Source organism: Berghia stephanieae, chromosome 2 (genome assembly GCF_034508935.2).
Source record: "Berghia stephanieae isolate SIO BIC M18660-M18661 chromosome 2, UCSD_Bste_1.3, whole genome shotgun sequence".
Taxonomy (NCBI): domain Eukaryota; kingdom Metazoa; phylum Mollusca; class Gastropoda; order Nudibranchia; family Aeolidiidae; genus Berghia; species Berghia stephanieae.
The window spans coordinates 9577266-9594424 of NC_088361.1; the positions used below are offsets into that span (position 1 = coordinate 9577266).

Genomic DNA, 17159 nt, shown 5'->3' on the forward strand with positions numbered 1-17159 from the left:
CGTGGTTCTATGTATCATAGGTCTTGTCCCTGTCCTGGATCGCATGATTTACAACAATTTTAACAAGGTAATTTGTAAAAAGTATGCTCTCTGACCAACCATAATAAGAGTACAGACCTTAGAGCTATATTGTTAAAGTTGGACGTCGGTCACTTTTAGAAAGAACTGGTCCGTTCCAAAGAATGGTTTACGTTTATTTTGTCAGTCAGATGATTTATGTTACTCAAACAAGATAAATGGTATCAATACCAAAGTTTGAAAAAGGTCCATTTTGCCCAGAACAAAAAATAAATCAAAAAAAGAATAGTGCTAAACACATTTAGCGACTACATGGGGTTAGGTGGATTCCAACAAGCCCCCTCTGAAATTTTACTTTTTTCTCTTTACTTTTCAGAATAAAAACTACATAACCCCACCCCTTCTAAATATTTAAACACCTAACAGGTTCATCAACTGAATCATCTTCTTGCTAGAAATACTGAAAAAAGGACTTGGTATCCGTTTAAAAGTAAGAATAGAAATGTTAATCCTTTTTTATTCTCCTTCCCTGTTTCAATGACAAAATTTGAAAGAATTCCAGTATGGCCTACCAGTTGTTGAGGAAGATTGCGAACTCGACAGGGACCACTTATCATTTGGAAAATTATATAGATTAGACGCTCAACTGTTGACAGACGTGGATGTAGATAAAATTCGATTACAACAAAGGAAAAGCTAATGGAAGTTTTGTGAAAACTAACCTACTCGTATAATATAGTTCTTTTCAAATTTCCTGGATTATTAGACCACACAACAATAATATAATGATATCACAGAGGTTTGACATTTCTAAACCATTTTTACTTTCACCTGCTTAAAACCAATGAACAAAATAGTTGTGGAAAAAATTAGACAAGGTGGGACCAAAAAAAATACAATAAAATAAAAATCCAGAAGACGAAAGATGTCAGTAGCTGACATAAATATCGTTCTCCTTGATTATTTCCATCACCATCATCATCATCATCATCATCATCATCATCATCATCATCATCATCATCATCATCATCATCATCATCATCATCATCATCACCTTACTCATCATCATCATCCTCATCATCATCATCATCATCTGTATCATCATCATCATCATCATCATCATCATCATCATTATCATAATATCACTGTTGTCACCACCATCGTCATCTTCATCATTGCCATCGACGTTATCATGATCATTGTCATCATCACCATTCTCACTTACTAATGTACTGTTACAAAACGACATATCATTTTTTCTTTCAGTTATGATGATCGTTTGTATAGACATTAAGCCCTATCATCAGTTTACTATTTATTTTTAGACAACAGAGAACTTAAAAAGTAGTAATGAATTCGACGAGTTTTCCACCAAAGGGTGTCATCAGTGACGGACACTACTTTATCATCAGACGCGTATACGCTGTCACCGCAATCTTCATCTGTTCACAGGGCCTCATCACCAATGCTATAAACATCAGAACATTTATCTCTATGGGTCTGAAAGACGGGGTAACCGTAACCCTCATGGGTCTTGCCATTTCTGATTTCAGTTATGCTTTTTGTGGATTTGTCGAATATCAGGCAACTATTTTACGCTTCCTGGAAGACTTACTCAATCTGAGGAGCTTTTTGATACACCCTCGTGTTGTCACGGTTTGGGCATCTAATCTGAGCCTAATGCCCTACCAAATCACTTGTATGATAACAATGTATATTTCTATTGCCCGCTGCATGTGTGTTTCCATGCCCTTTAAATTCAAAGACGTTTTCACTAGGACTAGATCATTGATCGCTCTTTTATTATTCTTTTTATTCGCACCGATTTACAATGTTGCCTCATTGTCTCAAATGGGCGTACAGCAAAAATTTGACCCCGTTTGGAACAGAACGCGCATCTTTCTATGGTTTTCAAGAAAACGATCTGACTTTCAGGATGTCGCAAGGTTTGTTCAGGTGATCATCTTTAACATCACATCCTGCATTATTGTGGCTGTGTGCCTCATCGTGATGGCAAAACATCTGAAACAGTCAGTCCAATTCAGGAATACAATGTCAACAACAGGAAGTGCCGGAAATGACGTCACAGAGAAAACGAGCAACAAATTGTCAGGCAAAGAATTACAGGTAGTCGTTCTTTGTTTACGAGAGGGACTAGGCTCGGGTTGGGGGGGGGGGGGGGGCGGGGCTTGGGGTGTCTTGAGACAACTAATGGTTGAACTAATGATTCATGTAGAATAATCAATCATATAAAGTGGCCGATTGTTGTGACCCGGAAGGTACCGGGTTCAAACCCCGCTTCAGGCACTTTCGTTTTTTTTCCTTGGGCAAGATTATTAACCCCCAATATGCTCACCTTGGGCAACATGGGCGGTTCCAGTTGACATCAGACATCATGTTTGATATGAATTTTCTATATTCCTTCTCGGAATGCTGAGCGACGATTTCTTATGATGTTATGGCGGAAGAGCATATATTGGTCATGTTTATTGCCATTTGATCTTATACCAAGTGGTTGAGGCTAGAACAACTAAAATCGTAATTTCCTCATAAAGACAATTTGATTATTTACATACTGCTTATGGCCTCTCATAGACCGTCAAAGGCTCTTTTTCATCCAACTCGTTCCAGGGCTATTCTCTCAAGTTCTCTTTAGCTGACTCTGATTTTCTCTATATTAATCTGATAAATTTTTTCATCGCTTTAATGGGTTTATTTCATCAATTATATTTGATCATTTGACATCTATTTCTCTGTAACCTGCCACATCTTTTCATTGGAACCAACTTTTTCTGCTCTATTCTGAACGTCCCTAGTAACTGAGGCAGGCGAAATAGCCGAGTGGTTGAGGCAACAAACTGTGATTTGGAAAGTCACAGTTTCGAGCCCCGCTTCGGGTACTTTGGGTTTTTTTTTTAGGGCAAGATTATTAACAATGCAGAATTAAATACGGTTTAATCGTGAGTTGCCCTTTGACCCCTAAATCATTGATTGCATTATATGATATTCCATGTGGCAAAATCGTTATGTCAAAGTTCAAAATTGTTTCCCTTATACAATCTATCATCAACCGATAAGGCAGAAAAGTTGTGACGTCACCGCATCCGCTATTCCCATTCAAAACTTATTGGAAGTGTTAACCAGCCCTCCGGGATGAATAGTGAACAATCAATAGATTACATATTGAATTATTAGGTTGTCATGACTATTTTAGTAGCAGAAAATATGGGCAGAGTCTAAAGATTGGAGAAGTTAAAAAAGCGAGGATGGATTACCTTAAATGACAATCAGCATCTATTTAGACTAAAAAATAAGATTCATCACCCGGAAACCAGATGGTCTTGCACAATGTATGTATCCAATCCTCCGGAAGACTTGTTTTATATTCCCAATGAGATTGGAGCCAGTATTTTGACATCACTCAGGGGCGTGGCTATATTGGTTGATTTTGCACCGTATCTATCTTTTAAAAATGGATTGCAACATTTAAAAAAAAATAAAACTGAAAAATGGCAAAAACCGCCTCTTACTTATTTGAGTAAGTCTTTTTTTATATTTTTTCTTTCTTTAGTATTAACAGCATGTTTAATAATTAATAGCATGTTTTAGTCGTTTTCTACTGATTCTGGCACCACCTTATAAGCATGCCACGCCACTGATCATACTTTTGTTCCCTATTGGTAAGCATTTAATTAGATTAGTTAAGTTAGCCATGAATCACAAAGAAACAAAATTGATATAAACCTTAGTGCACACATTTGCAGGTTGTAATGACGCAGTTATAGACTTATATAAATGTGTAGGCAATATTTAACGTGTCGCGATGTTGTTTGTTTTTTAATCATTTATAAATGTTGTACGATACAAAATGGAGTCACAGACTTAAAACAAAAAGCTCAATAAAGCATAAGACAAATCGTTTAAATTACATTAGGAGTTCTTGCCGTCATAGACGGAAAGCTTACGAATGGTGATGCAACAATAATTTCGTTCAACCTTCCATATATATAAAATTTACTAATCTTTACTTGTGCAATTTTTCTTTAAAACGAAGTTTTTTAAAAACCCTATCCCTTTGCAGCTATATATTTATATACTATTGAGTTGTATTTTTATAAAAGTAAGTTTACGCATTACGCTTTTTCATCGTTCTAACTAAAAAATTGAAAAGTCGATTATGGCAAATGATACTAATATTGGAATATGGCATATTCAAGACATGATAATTTTTACGTTTAAATGACTTTTTTATCGTTTCAGGTGTTGAGGCAGATCTTCATCCTTTGTGTCATTTACTTCATCAGTAATATACCCATTACTTTCTTTGCAATATATTGACTAGTAGAAGAGGAATTTGATTATGGGAAAAGACTAGTAAATTTGTACATCATCACCGGTAATACCGCTCTAATGGCGGCACAGATAAGCTCAGCAACAACGTTCCCTATTTATTATGTGTACAATTCAAAATTCCGATCTCATTTGAATTCACGTTGGTCAATCCCCAAAGATCGAGGGACCCAAAACGAAGGATAGCTTCAAATACAGTACTGAACGTTTCTGGACTGATTCCTCGAAGTAAATCTGGCACGAATGCTCGAACTTATATTATGCCATCCCATTTGCTTTACACCTTCCTCTAAAAATGGGGAGAATGTATCACTATAATAATACATTACATTTGCATCACATTGCATCACATGGCGTTTTTTAGACTCATAATATAACGTAATAAGTGGCTGAATTGAAACACCTGGTTAAATACCTAAAGAAAACGTTTGTTTCAGTACTGCGCTTAAAGAATAACCATTTTCTACTTTCCACCAGTGTCATTTTTGTATGACCAAGACGTAAGGAAAATTCAGTGAATAGTTCTATCTTTCATCCGTAGACCCTAAAGTATAGTCAAAAGGCAAAACTGGTATTATTATTTTTAATCAACATACGTAACGAGAAACAAATTTGACTCAAACATATGATCAAGCCACAACATAATCATCAACAGGAACAACAAAATGTATTTAAAAAACCCAAACAATACGAAATGTTTATAAGATATCAGGGGAACTAGTCCTCATGACTTAGAATTCTTCCCACGTCAGAAGAGTATAGGCGTTTTCCAGGTCACTTTAAGGTCAGTGTATCTCTTACCAGGTTAGAATTTTGCCAGCCCAGGAATAAATGTTTGCAGTGTATCCATTGAAATTTTGTAGTTTTAAACAAAAATTACCATAATTAAAAATATTGTAAATTTTTTTAATAATTGTTATCAGCAGAATGCAAGCAACAAAATTGTCGTGAATACATGAATTGTCTTACATTTAGACTGAAATTAACATAGAGTTTATGCACGCTGAAAAAAAGGGCACAATAACAGTTGGAGGAAATTTGACTTGATGGATTAATAATTCTATAAGTTTAATTTGACGCCAAATGTATAAATGATAATTTATAGGACAATAAACAAATACGAAGAATCAGCTGAACTAACAGTTTTATATGAAATAATACAAAGAGAGCTGTTAGAGCTGTTCATGCCGACCCCGTTATGCACATATTAGCAGGTCTGATAACCGAAAGCAATTATGGGCTTGTTTTTACATTGTTGTAATGGACAATATGTTCCGTTGGTTTTAGAATATTTCTATTACAGCAATGAGCCCTCAACAATTTGGGTTATTAGACCTGGATAGATGTGCACGACACCATTTTACCCAGTTCAGATGTTACGATTTTATATCAGAAAATTTCATACATTCGGTGATCTATTTAAATGAAGACCTTGAACATGTATTTTAATGCTCGTTAATGGTTGTGTGTGTGTGTGTGTGTGTGAGAGAGAGAGTGTGTGTTTTGTGTTACAGTACCTCTGCCTGACCACGAAAGGGACCCTCTACAATCGACGCTATCCAGCACTGACACTGTCCATCGACGTCATTACCCACTGACGCTCTACAGTCGACGCCATCCTCCCACTGATGAGTGGTAGATAGCGTCCATTGTAGAGCGTCAGTGGCATACGGCATCCCTCTAGTGGTCAGGCGGAGGTGCCATAACACTCGATCACACATAATGTAAGGCACGAATGCTTGAGAAGTTTAATGGATTGTGCTATATATGCGATCAGAGCATGATGGGAAAAAGGTCTAAATAAATCGACACATATTATGAACTTAGTGCTCTTTTCAATAACAAGTATAGAATCCTTGTCTCTTTAGAATCAAATTTAATCCAAAAATGTCAAGCCACAAATGGTGGATGGTAAAATACCGAAAAAATATCTTATTGGGTCAAAAAGACCCATAACTTGAACTTTGGGTTTTAGCTAAGAGAGGCACAGATTTCTACCTTGTGTCTTGTATTGAAGTAATGAAAAGGAAAAAGAAATAAATAAACGGATAACCGCAATTTTATGGAAAGAATCATCAGTGGTATCGACAGATAATGAGTTCCTTTGTAGGAGATAGGTGGCTGAATGGTAAAGGCGTTTCACTGTGACCTGGAAAATCCCAGGTTCGAGCCCTACTTCAGGTACGTTTGTTATTGGGGTTTTTTTTTCCTTGAGAAGATTACTAACCCCCGATTTGCTTACCTTTGACAGCATGGATGATTCCTATTGACATCAGACTTTTGTTTGATGATAATTTATATTCCTTCATGGAACAGACCAGAAACCGCGCCCTTCAAAAATCGATCGATTTAAATGGCTCTCATCTTGGCAAAAACTATCATACCAGAGGTATTCCATCATGTCCCAAGTTTGAGAGTTGGTGCCAAGTTCATCCCGAAAAAAATACATTTTTAAGACGAGGAATCACATATTTGGCTAATTCGTCCGTACCAAGTGCTAAAATTCATAAGATTTTACCTGCGTTCAGGAGGTCTTCCATACATATCCAAGGAGAAATGAGAGCAGTGACTATTCATAGTTCGATAGACTTCCCTCATCAGATCAGAGTGATATGGTATGGAGTCTGAAGAATCTAATTTCCTGGCTCTTAAGTCTAAAGTCAAGTCAAATGAACTATTTATTCCAATTCGTTATTTCTGTTTTAAATTTTGGAGTTTTTGAATATTCCTTAATGTTGAATTCGTTTTAAAATCATATTTGACAATCCTAGTCTATAACATGCACTGAAAATTGTACCTGCTTATATATATATATTTGTTCACAAAATGGATTTTTGGGGGAAAGGGGGGGGGGTTGAGGGTCTCAAAATCTTCTCATTGATACTCTTTGCAAACTAACTTTGTTTTCCTTTGCTTATTTTATATAAATGAAGGAACGTGGATGTGCTTGTAGAGTGTAGTGTCATCTATCAACTTCAGATGTAGTGGATTATTTTGGAATATATCTTTTAAAATATAATCTTCAAAGTGCTCTTCACCCATATTTCAATTTAACCCTCAAAGTCTTCCTTTCTCATATGTCTACTTGACCCCTAGGGGTCCCCTTTTTTATTACTATATTTCACTTACGCCCTGGTGGGTTCTCATTACTTTTTTCATTTCAATCTCACGAGGGTCATTCCTAATTAGGGGGAGGGATGTTAAACCCAGGCACTGGTTCCTACGACATAACCCTTACCTGTCCGGAGTTGACCTAACCCTCTTCGGTTTGCTAGTTTATCTGAACTCCTCGACCAACCAATCAAGGAGTTCGAACCATTGCTATATAAAGCGATGACTTAGGGGAGAGAGTAGTTTATTGAGTTTTCTAGACTGGACGCGATACCGCGTAGAGCGGATGTGTTTTATTTTATTACTTGTATGTGGCGTGATAGGGGGCAGCGGGGCTCAGCAGTACGCTCTTTGCTTCGTATCCAAAAGGTACCGAGTTCGACTACCCGCTTCGTGTGGCCTTCAGCAAGTCACCTCGCCCTAGCTCACTTTGCGGTGCTGCACTGCGCTGACGCCTGGGTTATTCCTGTTTTCGCTTGGAATAGAACCTAAAGACAAATTTCCCCTTGGGGATGAATAAAGGGAATTTTATTTTATTATTTATATATGTTCTTTATTCGAGGATGGAAGGAAAAAGACTAGCAGAATGAATGGATAAGTAAAGTTTTGTAGTTCCCGTTTATGTTGCATTGTAACTTAGTTTCTGCAATAAATGTATCGCAATTGCTAATCTTGATTTCCTTTTTCTTCTTATTGTGAATTCTCTATTATGGTCATTACGTGAAGTACGGCCTTCTTGTACCTTCTCCCTTTTCTCACAGGGGCTAATCCCAGTACGCCTGCCTGATGTATAGGGAAACCTATAGAAAGTATTGGATAAGAAGCTTAGAACATTGCCATCCGGAAGTATAACGGACCAGCACACAAAACTATGTGTAACCATGAACTTTTATAGTCTGGTACATACAGTTTAATGAGAATTACTCATAAACGTGGATGGCAAAAAAGCAGTGACGTCAACTTCATACAATCTATTCAACGATAACCCTCTATCTTCTAACATTCTTCTCTTCATTTTCGATCTTTTTCTTATGTTAATGGTTTCGGCTATTTATATTTGCTCTACCACTCCCCGGGACATAGCCCAAAACATCACAGTTGCATCAATCAGACTATAAACATTTAAGGTTTCACATAGTGTTCTGTCTTGGTACGTTATATCCGGCTGGCGGGTGTTTTATTATTTGACCTAAACGCATATCATCAATACATTGAATGTAGTGAAATGCGTGGCTTTCATCATGGCATTACACGCCAGGAGTTAAATCACCAAAAGTACCCGGTTTGAATTGCCGTGATTGAAAGAGGTTCGCAAAGTATTTCTTCCCAGATCTAATCTTTTACAAAACCACGGATGCTCTATGACTTGTGGATAGCAAGACTTGTTACCCAGTGGATTTACAGACCAGATTTGATTTTTCTTTGCAATTTGGAATTTGTTTCACGGTATTGAATTTAGTTTGGAAAAAATGAGGAGATTCACTCACTAAACTCAATCACTCACTTACTCACTCAATCCTCTCCCGGCCTACTAGCACTTGAGACATTGTCGGGGATCCTGTCAGCGTCTATTCTTGGAGCCACCTCCTCAAGGGACAGACCTCTCTGCTTTAGGACCCTCTCTATGGTACGTCTCTGGGGCTCCTTGAGGCGGTCTTGCTTCCTCTTTCCTTGGGATGTCCATCGCAAAGCCTTTCTTATCAGTGTTTCGTCAGACATTACATTCGTATTTACGATTCTTAATTTTGTCGAGACCCCAATGTCTTATGATTTCCAAATTTTCCTTAGGACTTGAAAGGCTGTACGGGCGTTGCCCAATTTTGAGGCCACATCGTTTTTCCTGTGCCTCCATTTGTGTCTACTACACTGCCCAGATAAGAGAGAGTCTTTAACTCTTCCATGGTTTCATTTGAAATTTTTATTGGATTTTTGTTGGTAGCTCCGATTCTCAAAACCTTAGTTTTTGCTTACTTTAATGTTAAGACCAACTTTTTGACAATGTTACAGGTAGGGTCTAAGTTAAGACTTATTTTGCGTCTCTCTCTCTCTCTCTCACTCTCTCTCTCTCTCTCTCTCTCTGTGTGTGTGTGTGTGTGTATGTGTGTTTGTGTGTGTGTGCGAAATCAGTGCAATGTTGTCTGTAAAATGAAGGTCTTTAAGTTTGTTGCCGTTGGATTTTCCCATTGTTGATGTCCTCAGTATCCAATCAATGGCCACGATAAGAAGAAATGGAGAGACCAGGCAACCATGGCGAACTCCAATTTATACTTCAAAAATGTTTTATTGTTGTCCGTCATGTAAGACTCTACATTCCATTCCATCGTAAGTGTTTTGGATTAGCGAACTTATTTTAGTAGGTATTTCATAGTGGCTTAAAGGTTTCCATAGGACATTTCGCTCGAGGCAATCAAAGGTTGTCTCATAATCAATACAGGGTATGTACAGTAATGTATTCCACTCCAGTGTCTGTTCTATAATGTGTAACATGGCAATACATTCAGTGCACGATCTGTTTTGTCTGAATCCTGCTTGGTGAAATCGAAGTTAATCATCTACTGCTGTCCTCATTATATTCAGAAGAATCATGTTGAGAAAGTTTCCAGGGACTGATAGCAGCATTATTCCTCAGTAGTTTCTGTCAGTCTTGTAAATCTCTTTTCTTGGGCAACTTACAATGAGGCCCTCCTTTCAGTCTTTTGGTATTTGGTGTTCTTTCTATATCTTGTCATAGAGCTGGTAGAGTATTTCTTTTGACGTAGCAAGGTCTGTATTTATTACTTCATGAGGGCTGTCTGGCATTTCACGATTTAAAAGTTCTTTAAAATTTTCGATCTATTGAAATAACTGTTCTTGTGGATAGGATAGTTTTCTTCTTTATCTTTAATTATCTTGAGCCTGAGCTTTTATATAGAGCAATACCCACTAAATGTGCTTAAAGCGCATTACAAAGGGTCCCTGAACAGGAGCAAGACGCAACATGTAGAACAAGACATTAGAACTGTTAGGCGATAATACATTCTTTTGCCTACCATTCCAGTTTGTCAATGGAGGATCTCCTGTCTGTCCTAATACATTTTTACCACGCTGTTGGTCTCGTTGAGACTCTGCTTTACATTTTCTTGTTCTACACAAATTTACAAAATATTTCTTGTTTTTCATCTCTTGTATCTTTTCTATAGTTTATGGCGTCACCCAAGGTGTATGTTCATTTTTCTTTATTCATAGTTCCTCGTCACAAGTGCCTGTCCATATCTATTTGGCTTGCTCCAACATCTCTTCAAGAGCTAAGATCATAGCTGAAATAGGATTCTTACAATGACATAAACATTGTATCGAATTTTGTTTGAAAATGTCAAAATTGAATCTTATAGTCACGGTTTCGGTACGGAATAAGATTAAATAAGGACACATTAATACTAACCTAGAGCAAGGTAGTTAATTATATAACGCATTTGATAAAGCAAGCGCTACAGAAACGGCAAAGTACAAAAATCTAATTCAATAATAAAAAAGCTATTTTTTTGTCACGCCTAGGGTGACGTTCTCATAATATAATCGGGTCTGATATCCAGATGCAATTATGGACTTGATTTAACATAGTTGTAACCGACAATATTTTGTGCTGGTTTGAGAGTATTTCCTCCACAACAATGAACAACAAGGGTTATCAGACTTGCAAAATAAGTACACGTTAGCCTAGAACTGTCACGACCGACACTTCACATTTCAAATTCAAATATATTTCATAATATGTACTTGATTATTTTATATTTTGAATAACGCACTGAGGACCAATATAATTTTAGTCATAGTATTTTTATATTTCTTTCGTAGAAACGGCATAGAAACTTTGACATTTTGCATATCATTGTTTAGAGTAAGAATATTATCTTAAAATTGTTAATCTCATAGTTGTTATCTACAAATGAATTTGATCTGCATAACATATGTATTTTCTAAAAATATCAATTTTGTTTTAAAATATAGATGTATTTTTAAGCTCATCTAATGTTTTATTTCACATCTCAATATCATAGCAGAATTGAAACACAGGATAAAAATGCGTAAATAGATATCTGGAAGTAGAAAATTGGCGTAAAATATAGGGAACAAATATTAATATAATTTATTGTGTGCACTGTTTTGTTGTTGTGAACTTTTTCATGTTGTAGGGCAATGAGTTTGTTCGCTGCTAATAATACGAGTATTTCATTTTGTGCGCGTTTATCGCGTCCTATCCTGCTATAAAAACCGCTGCTTGTTTGTATTCATTCGTTCTCTATTATTTTGGTTATCTCGCGGACCGAGACCCATTCTCAAATTCACCATCTTTGTCGGAGACGCATGCCTTAGGGCATAGTAGTAATCACATCGGTCGGAATTTAAAACATTTCTTGTAGTTCTAATCGTGAACCATGTGTAAAAATCTATTCACGACAAAACTAAAAGTAGAAATGGGCTTTGAATTTTCCGACCATCGTGGGAATCACAAAGTTGGCTGATTTTTTGTGTTGTGTTTATCCAGACAATGGCTATGAAATGTTGGTTGTTTTTCACACAACTTTTATTAGTGTCTCATTAGTTCTGCCGTTTTGTTTAAAAACACAGTATATGCAATGTTAACCAAATAGGACATACTGTGCTCTTTAATAAAACGGCAGAGTTGTACTGGAGTGTTATCTTCATGCATTTCTATGTCGAGATGTTGTAGTATCGATAGTCTGTCCTGTATTTTCTGTCTTTGAATTTGAAGTTGGATTCCAATTCTGCTATCCTAGTCATACCTCCTAGTTTCAATTCTTCAATTTTCAGGGTAGGAATGTCCTGATATACCCGCCCCTCTTTTAAGAAAAAATCAATCCTGGAGGGAAGAAGACCCCCGCCCCTTCTTTATAATCTTCTTTAATTTACACTGAACTTTTCCCAATACCTAACCAACCCAGTTTTTGCTTATGTGGGGAGAATATCTACCCCCCCCCCCCCCCCTTCCTCTTACATTTTATTCTTTTAATTTGCTTTTCCTTACCAAACTTCCCATTCTGTTGAAAAAAGAAAGGTTCTCACCCCCTCCGCCCCCCCCTCTCGCGCCCATTATTTATTTTTGTAAACCCCTGTCTCATCACTTAGCCCTGAGGTCATATGCTTATCTTAATTGTAGTAATCTTACAGATCACCATTGGAATAGTAGCCTGTAAATCATGCCGTTTGGTATAAATCCGGGCTCAGGGGTACGGTCTTTGCTTCGTACCCAAAAGGTCCCGAGTTCGAATACCCGCCTCGTTGTGTGGCCTTGAGCAATTCACCTCGCCTTAGCTCACTTTTCGGCGCTGCACTGCGGCTGATGCCTGGGTTATTCAAGTCTTCCCCTGGAATAGATCCTAAAAACAAATTTCCCCATTTGAGATGACTAAAGGGAATTAATTCTTTTTTTTTTATTAAAAAAATGATTTTGGCTGAGTTACGTAATCTTGCCATAGGCTTGCTGATCGACCGGTCTGCCAAAGTGTTATTTTGGGTTTTTTGTGGGGGGTTTTTTTTTGCAGATTTATCATTTGGTCGGAGAGGGAAAATTTAAAAAGGGATTTACAAAAAAAAAGTGGGAGTACTTCGCCCCATAATTGATTAAAAGTAGGAGGGGGGTGGATTTCACGACATTCTCTTCCTGACAATTAAAGAAAAGAAATCTACGAGGGAGGTTGTAGGAAGGGGTGAGGAAACCAAGGGCAGAGTCAGGTACAATCCTCCTCCGCCCTCCCTCCAAAGTAACATATCATAAACACAATTGGTAGATTCTAAAGCATGGTTTACTGCAAATTATTTCTTGGTGACCATTAAAAAAACATTTCTATTGACAATATTGTAATTAATTTGGTCCTATTAAAAATAGCTTTTATACAATAATTTGACTTTCTTCTTACTTTGGTATCATCTTGGCAATAAAAGTGTTACTGTTTGAAGCTTCAAAAATAAATAACAATAGGAAATAAAAACGGAAGCTTCAATTTATTCAAAGACAGATACCGTTGCCGTCTCGTTCCCTTTATCAACAAAACACTATGATTTGTCCTTATTGTTTCATTCATCGTGTTTTGTTGATAAAGGGGAAACCCAAAACGTTCATATTTTTTGTCTTCGTGTAATAAATTAAAGCTTCCCATTTTGGCTATTACATCAAGAATGGCGTCGTTCATTTGTGCCAAAATACGCTTGATTTCTGGAGGTAGCTGACTGATGAAAAGATCGCGGAATAAGGTGTTGGGGTCTGAATTCATCGATCGCATGTGCTGCAGGAGTTCTGTCGGCCTGCGGCCACCCAACCCATTCATTTGCAGCAAGGAAAAATCCTTCTGAAGTTGTGTCGCTTCATACGCGTCCAAAAGGTCTCTTTTAAAGGTTTCATAACTGTTACTCACCGGGGGGTACTCTATAACTGCCTGAACTCTTCTTGAGGAGGTCGACTCAAGCAGGTGTACCACATGAAAAAATGTGGTCTTGTCGTTGGTAATGGGAGGACATGGCGAACGTAGCCTCCAGTCGAAGGAACAGGGCTGTCTCGTTTGTTGTCCTGAATGGAGGAGACTTGAACGACACTGCGTTCACCGTAGGCGGGGAAACTGCTAAATCCAACAAAATTTCCCTGTCCATCACGTCGGGGTCACCAATGTAAGATGTGAGGATGCTACGATCTTACTTAGTTAAAAAGAAAGGAACTCCAACGACAAGCGAAAGATAAGATTAGAGGTTTAATAATAAAAAGACAAAGTGACTGTTATTCCAATCGGAAGTAGGACGGAAAATAAACAATATAAGAAGTGGGCAGATAATTTAGGGAGAAATCAACTAAACACTATTGGACGTCACAGTAGTAGTAGTAGTAGTAGTAGTAGTAGTAGTAGTAGTAGTAGTAGTAGTAGTAGTAGTAGTAGTAGTAGTAGTAGTAGTAGTAGTAGAAAAAGAAGACGAAGAAGAAGAAGAAGAAGATGACGATGATTGCATAAGAACAAGAGGTAGAAGATGAAGAAGTAAAAAGTATATTCTTGAGGGCAATGTAGCAATAAATAGAAATAACAGACACCTCTTATCATTAAGCGACTATCGATCTACATGAAATGTGAGCCATTTCACGATGATATCTTTGCATACTCCAAAACACGCTGTCGGTATAGTGTTTCATATCAAAGTTGAAATGAAGGAAGTGACTCCTCATAGATATAAATAGTTACCATGACAAGCATACTTCCTTCACCCAACTTTCAGATAAAGTTAAATTTTATTTTAAATATTTAAGGTACACAAATGCCACTAGTGTCTGTCATTAAATATTTTTAAAATAAAGTCAAAACTAAGATGCTACCATACACTTTACCCATGATTCTGTTGATACTTTGATAATAATTATAATTGAAGCGTGAACCATAAAGCTCATACATAATCCCCGCCAATAAAAATGTTTAGATTTAAAATAAAATTATAAATACATAACGATGTCATTTTAAAAAAAATGAGAGACACAAATTTCATGATTGTTTCGTTTTAATGATACTTACACTTCTTTATTCCAACGTTGATAATCAGATGTTATTAACCTATTCAACTACCCGTCTCCCTCACTTATTTCACCTTAATTTATTATTCCGTAAACTCAATACTCAATACAGTTTTTCAAAAGTCTCGTGAAGAAGGGGGGTGGGGGAGGGGGATATGCAATGGGATTTGTCCGATCACTCGACTGTGTATCCGGTTTGGCGAGTTTTCTAAATTAACATTTTTCCAAGTGCAGATTGAGTAGCTAAAATTGTTAGATATATTTATAGAGTTTGTACAATATAGAATATCGTACAGTCCAAAGGGTTACGAAGTGATTGTCACTGTTCGGTTTAGTTAAATGTTTCCAAACTGAAGCAAAGTCAAAGACTCCATCTTCACATGCCTTGTGGTTTCTGATGAGAGATTTTATCATTATTTTTTTTATTTTTAGCGGCTATGTGGTCTTGTGGTATGACACTTGCTTTCGGATCGGAAGATCCTGAGTTCGAGCCTCGCTCCGCGCATAGTTGAGTCCTTGGAAAAGACTCTTTACTCACATTCTCTCACCGTACTCAGGTGTAAAATGAGTACCTGACCGTTAACAGCGTTGTCTCTGTCCGAAAAAAAAAATTGTAATATCGCCTAACAAACGTCATGTCTCGTCCTATATGTTGAATGTTGCTGTTGGCCAGGGACCCCTTGTAAAGCGCTTTGAGCACGTTTATTGGATATTGCTCTATCTAAAAGCTCAATTTTATTTGTTTTTTTATCATGCTATCATGTCTTGGATTTTGCCTGGAAGAGAGTTAGACTAGCACTCTAAACTGACCTGGTCAGAATCAAAGTAGAATCAGATGTTTTAAAACCCCATACGCACTGAGACTTGACTTATTCCCTTTAATTCTATCTGGGACACTGGGTGACGACCACGGATCTCCATACGGGACCATCTTTGGCTACCACCTTCGCCTCTCCCCATATTTTGATATTTTTCAGTTCAACTTTAGCTGCCACGTTGTCGGTGGGCGTCATCTTTGCCGCTAGCCTCAGGGGTTCCAGTCAAGGGCTCTCCTTGTGATGGATGTCTCTTCTCAGGGTGTGTCCAATCCATTTCCACTTTCTTAGTCGTATGGTTTTTGCAATAGATGTAGGTTTGCAATTGTCCACAGCATTCTGTTGGTGACCTTGTCTACCCACCGGATGTTTGGGATTTGACGCAGAGAAGTGTTAATTAAAAAAAACATGTAGCTAGATCTCTAAGCTTAAGTCTGCTCCCTTATTTTTGCTTTTCGCTAGATACAGGCAAGCAATCCCATTTGTAGAAACCTGAAACCGCTTGAATAAATTGATTTTGGTTAGGTCCTGGTGAATTGGCACCGAATAACGTAAAAAGATCAGCAATCAACCTTTATTTATCTCCTTCCTTTATAAGCTACAGACGCCTAGATTTACTTTCTTGTTACGACTTCGGAGATTGGTTAAATTGTACAGGTTACGTGAGGAAAGAAATTTGCGTTATCTTGTATGTGGTTTAAGCTTTGCGTTTGACTTTTAGCAATTCGTTGAAGGTGATTAAGTTAGAGTTTTTTTTTAATACTTTAAGTTATCTCGGAGAGACACGTAAAGACAGTTACAATAAGAAGCATATTGTCACTGAATATAAATAAAGAGATGTATTAACATAATTCGATGTTGAAGCACTGTTTGCTTGCTTTCCACATTTTTACGTCATTTCAAGCATATTGAACTTAATTTGATATTTAAGAATTGTTTGCATTGAAAGCACTTAAAAGGTCATTGGGATTAAATCGATTTTTAACATTGCCATTTAACGTAATGATTTGAAAATGAGGCAGTTACGTCTTAGGAATTCAATTGCTCTCATTTGCAATTCAAACAGATTTTGATATAAACCTATATCATATTGATTCCTGAGGTCTACTAAACTCGTTACATCGATCTTTCTACTTTTTGAGATTTTCCATCTATGAGCAAATTGAAATGTAAACTTTATTTTGCGCATCAATTGACAAAAGCATTGCCTTAGGTCTGTTTGAGATCGAAGTTTAAATATGATAAAATATAGACCGAATGAGAAATTTGAGGGGAAATTATCCTCATTATCTCAAATTGGGAAAAACAGAGTTGGGAAT

General features: G+C 37.1%; 1 protein-coding gene across 1 annotated transcript; it reads left to right on the plus strand.

Annotated features, from left to right (window-relative positions):
• The first annotated feature begins 1288 nt into the window (after positions 1-1288).
• LOC144966705 (uncharacterized) lies at positions 1289-6413 on the plus strand. The gene is made up of 2 exons (XM_078903470.1): positions 1289-2145; positions 4279-6413. The coding sequence occupies exons 1-2, from the start codon at positions 1369-1371 to the stop codon at positions 4354-4356; spliced, it is 855 nt and encodes a 284-aa protein (XP_078759596.1). The 5' UTR covers positions 1289-1368; the 3' UTR covers positions 4357-6413.
• Positions 6414-17159: the final 10746 nt, after the last annotated feature.

Excerpts from the sequence above, each read along its gene's own strand:
- LOC144966705 (XM_078903470.1), top strand. The coding sequence starts at position 1,369 with ATGAATTCGACGAGTTTTCCACCAAAGGGTGTCATCAGTGACGGACAC. Across the intron at positions 2,146-4,278 it reads TGTCAGGCAAAGAATTACAG|GTGTTGAGGCAGATCTTCAT; the intron begins GTAGTCGTTCTT and ends TTATCGTTTCAG.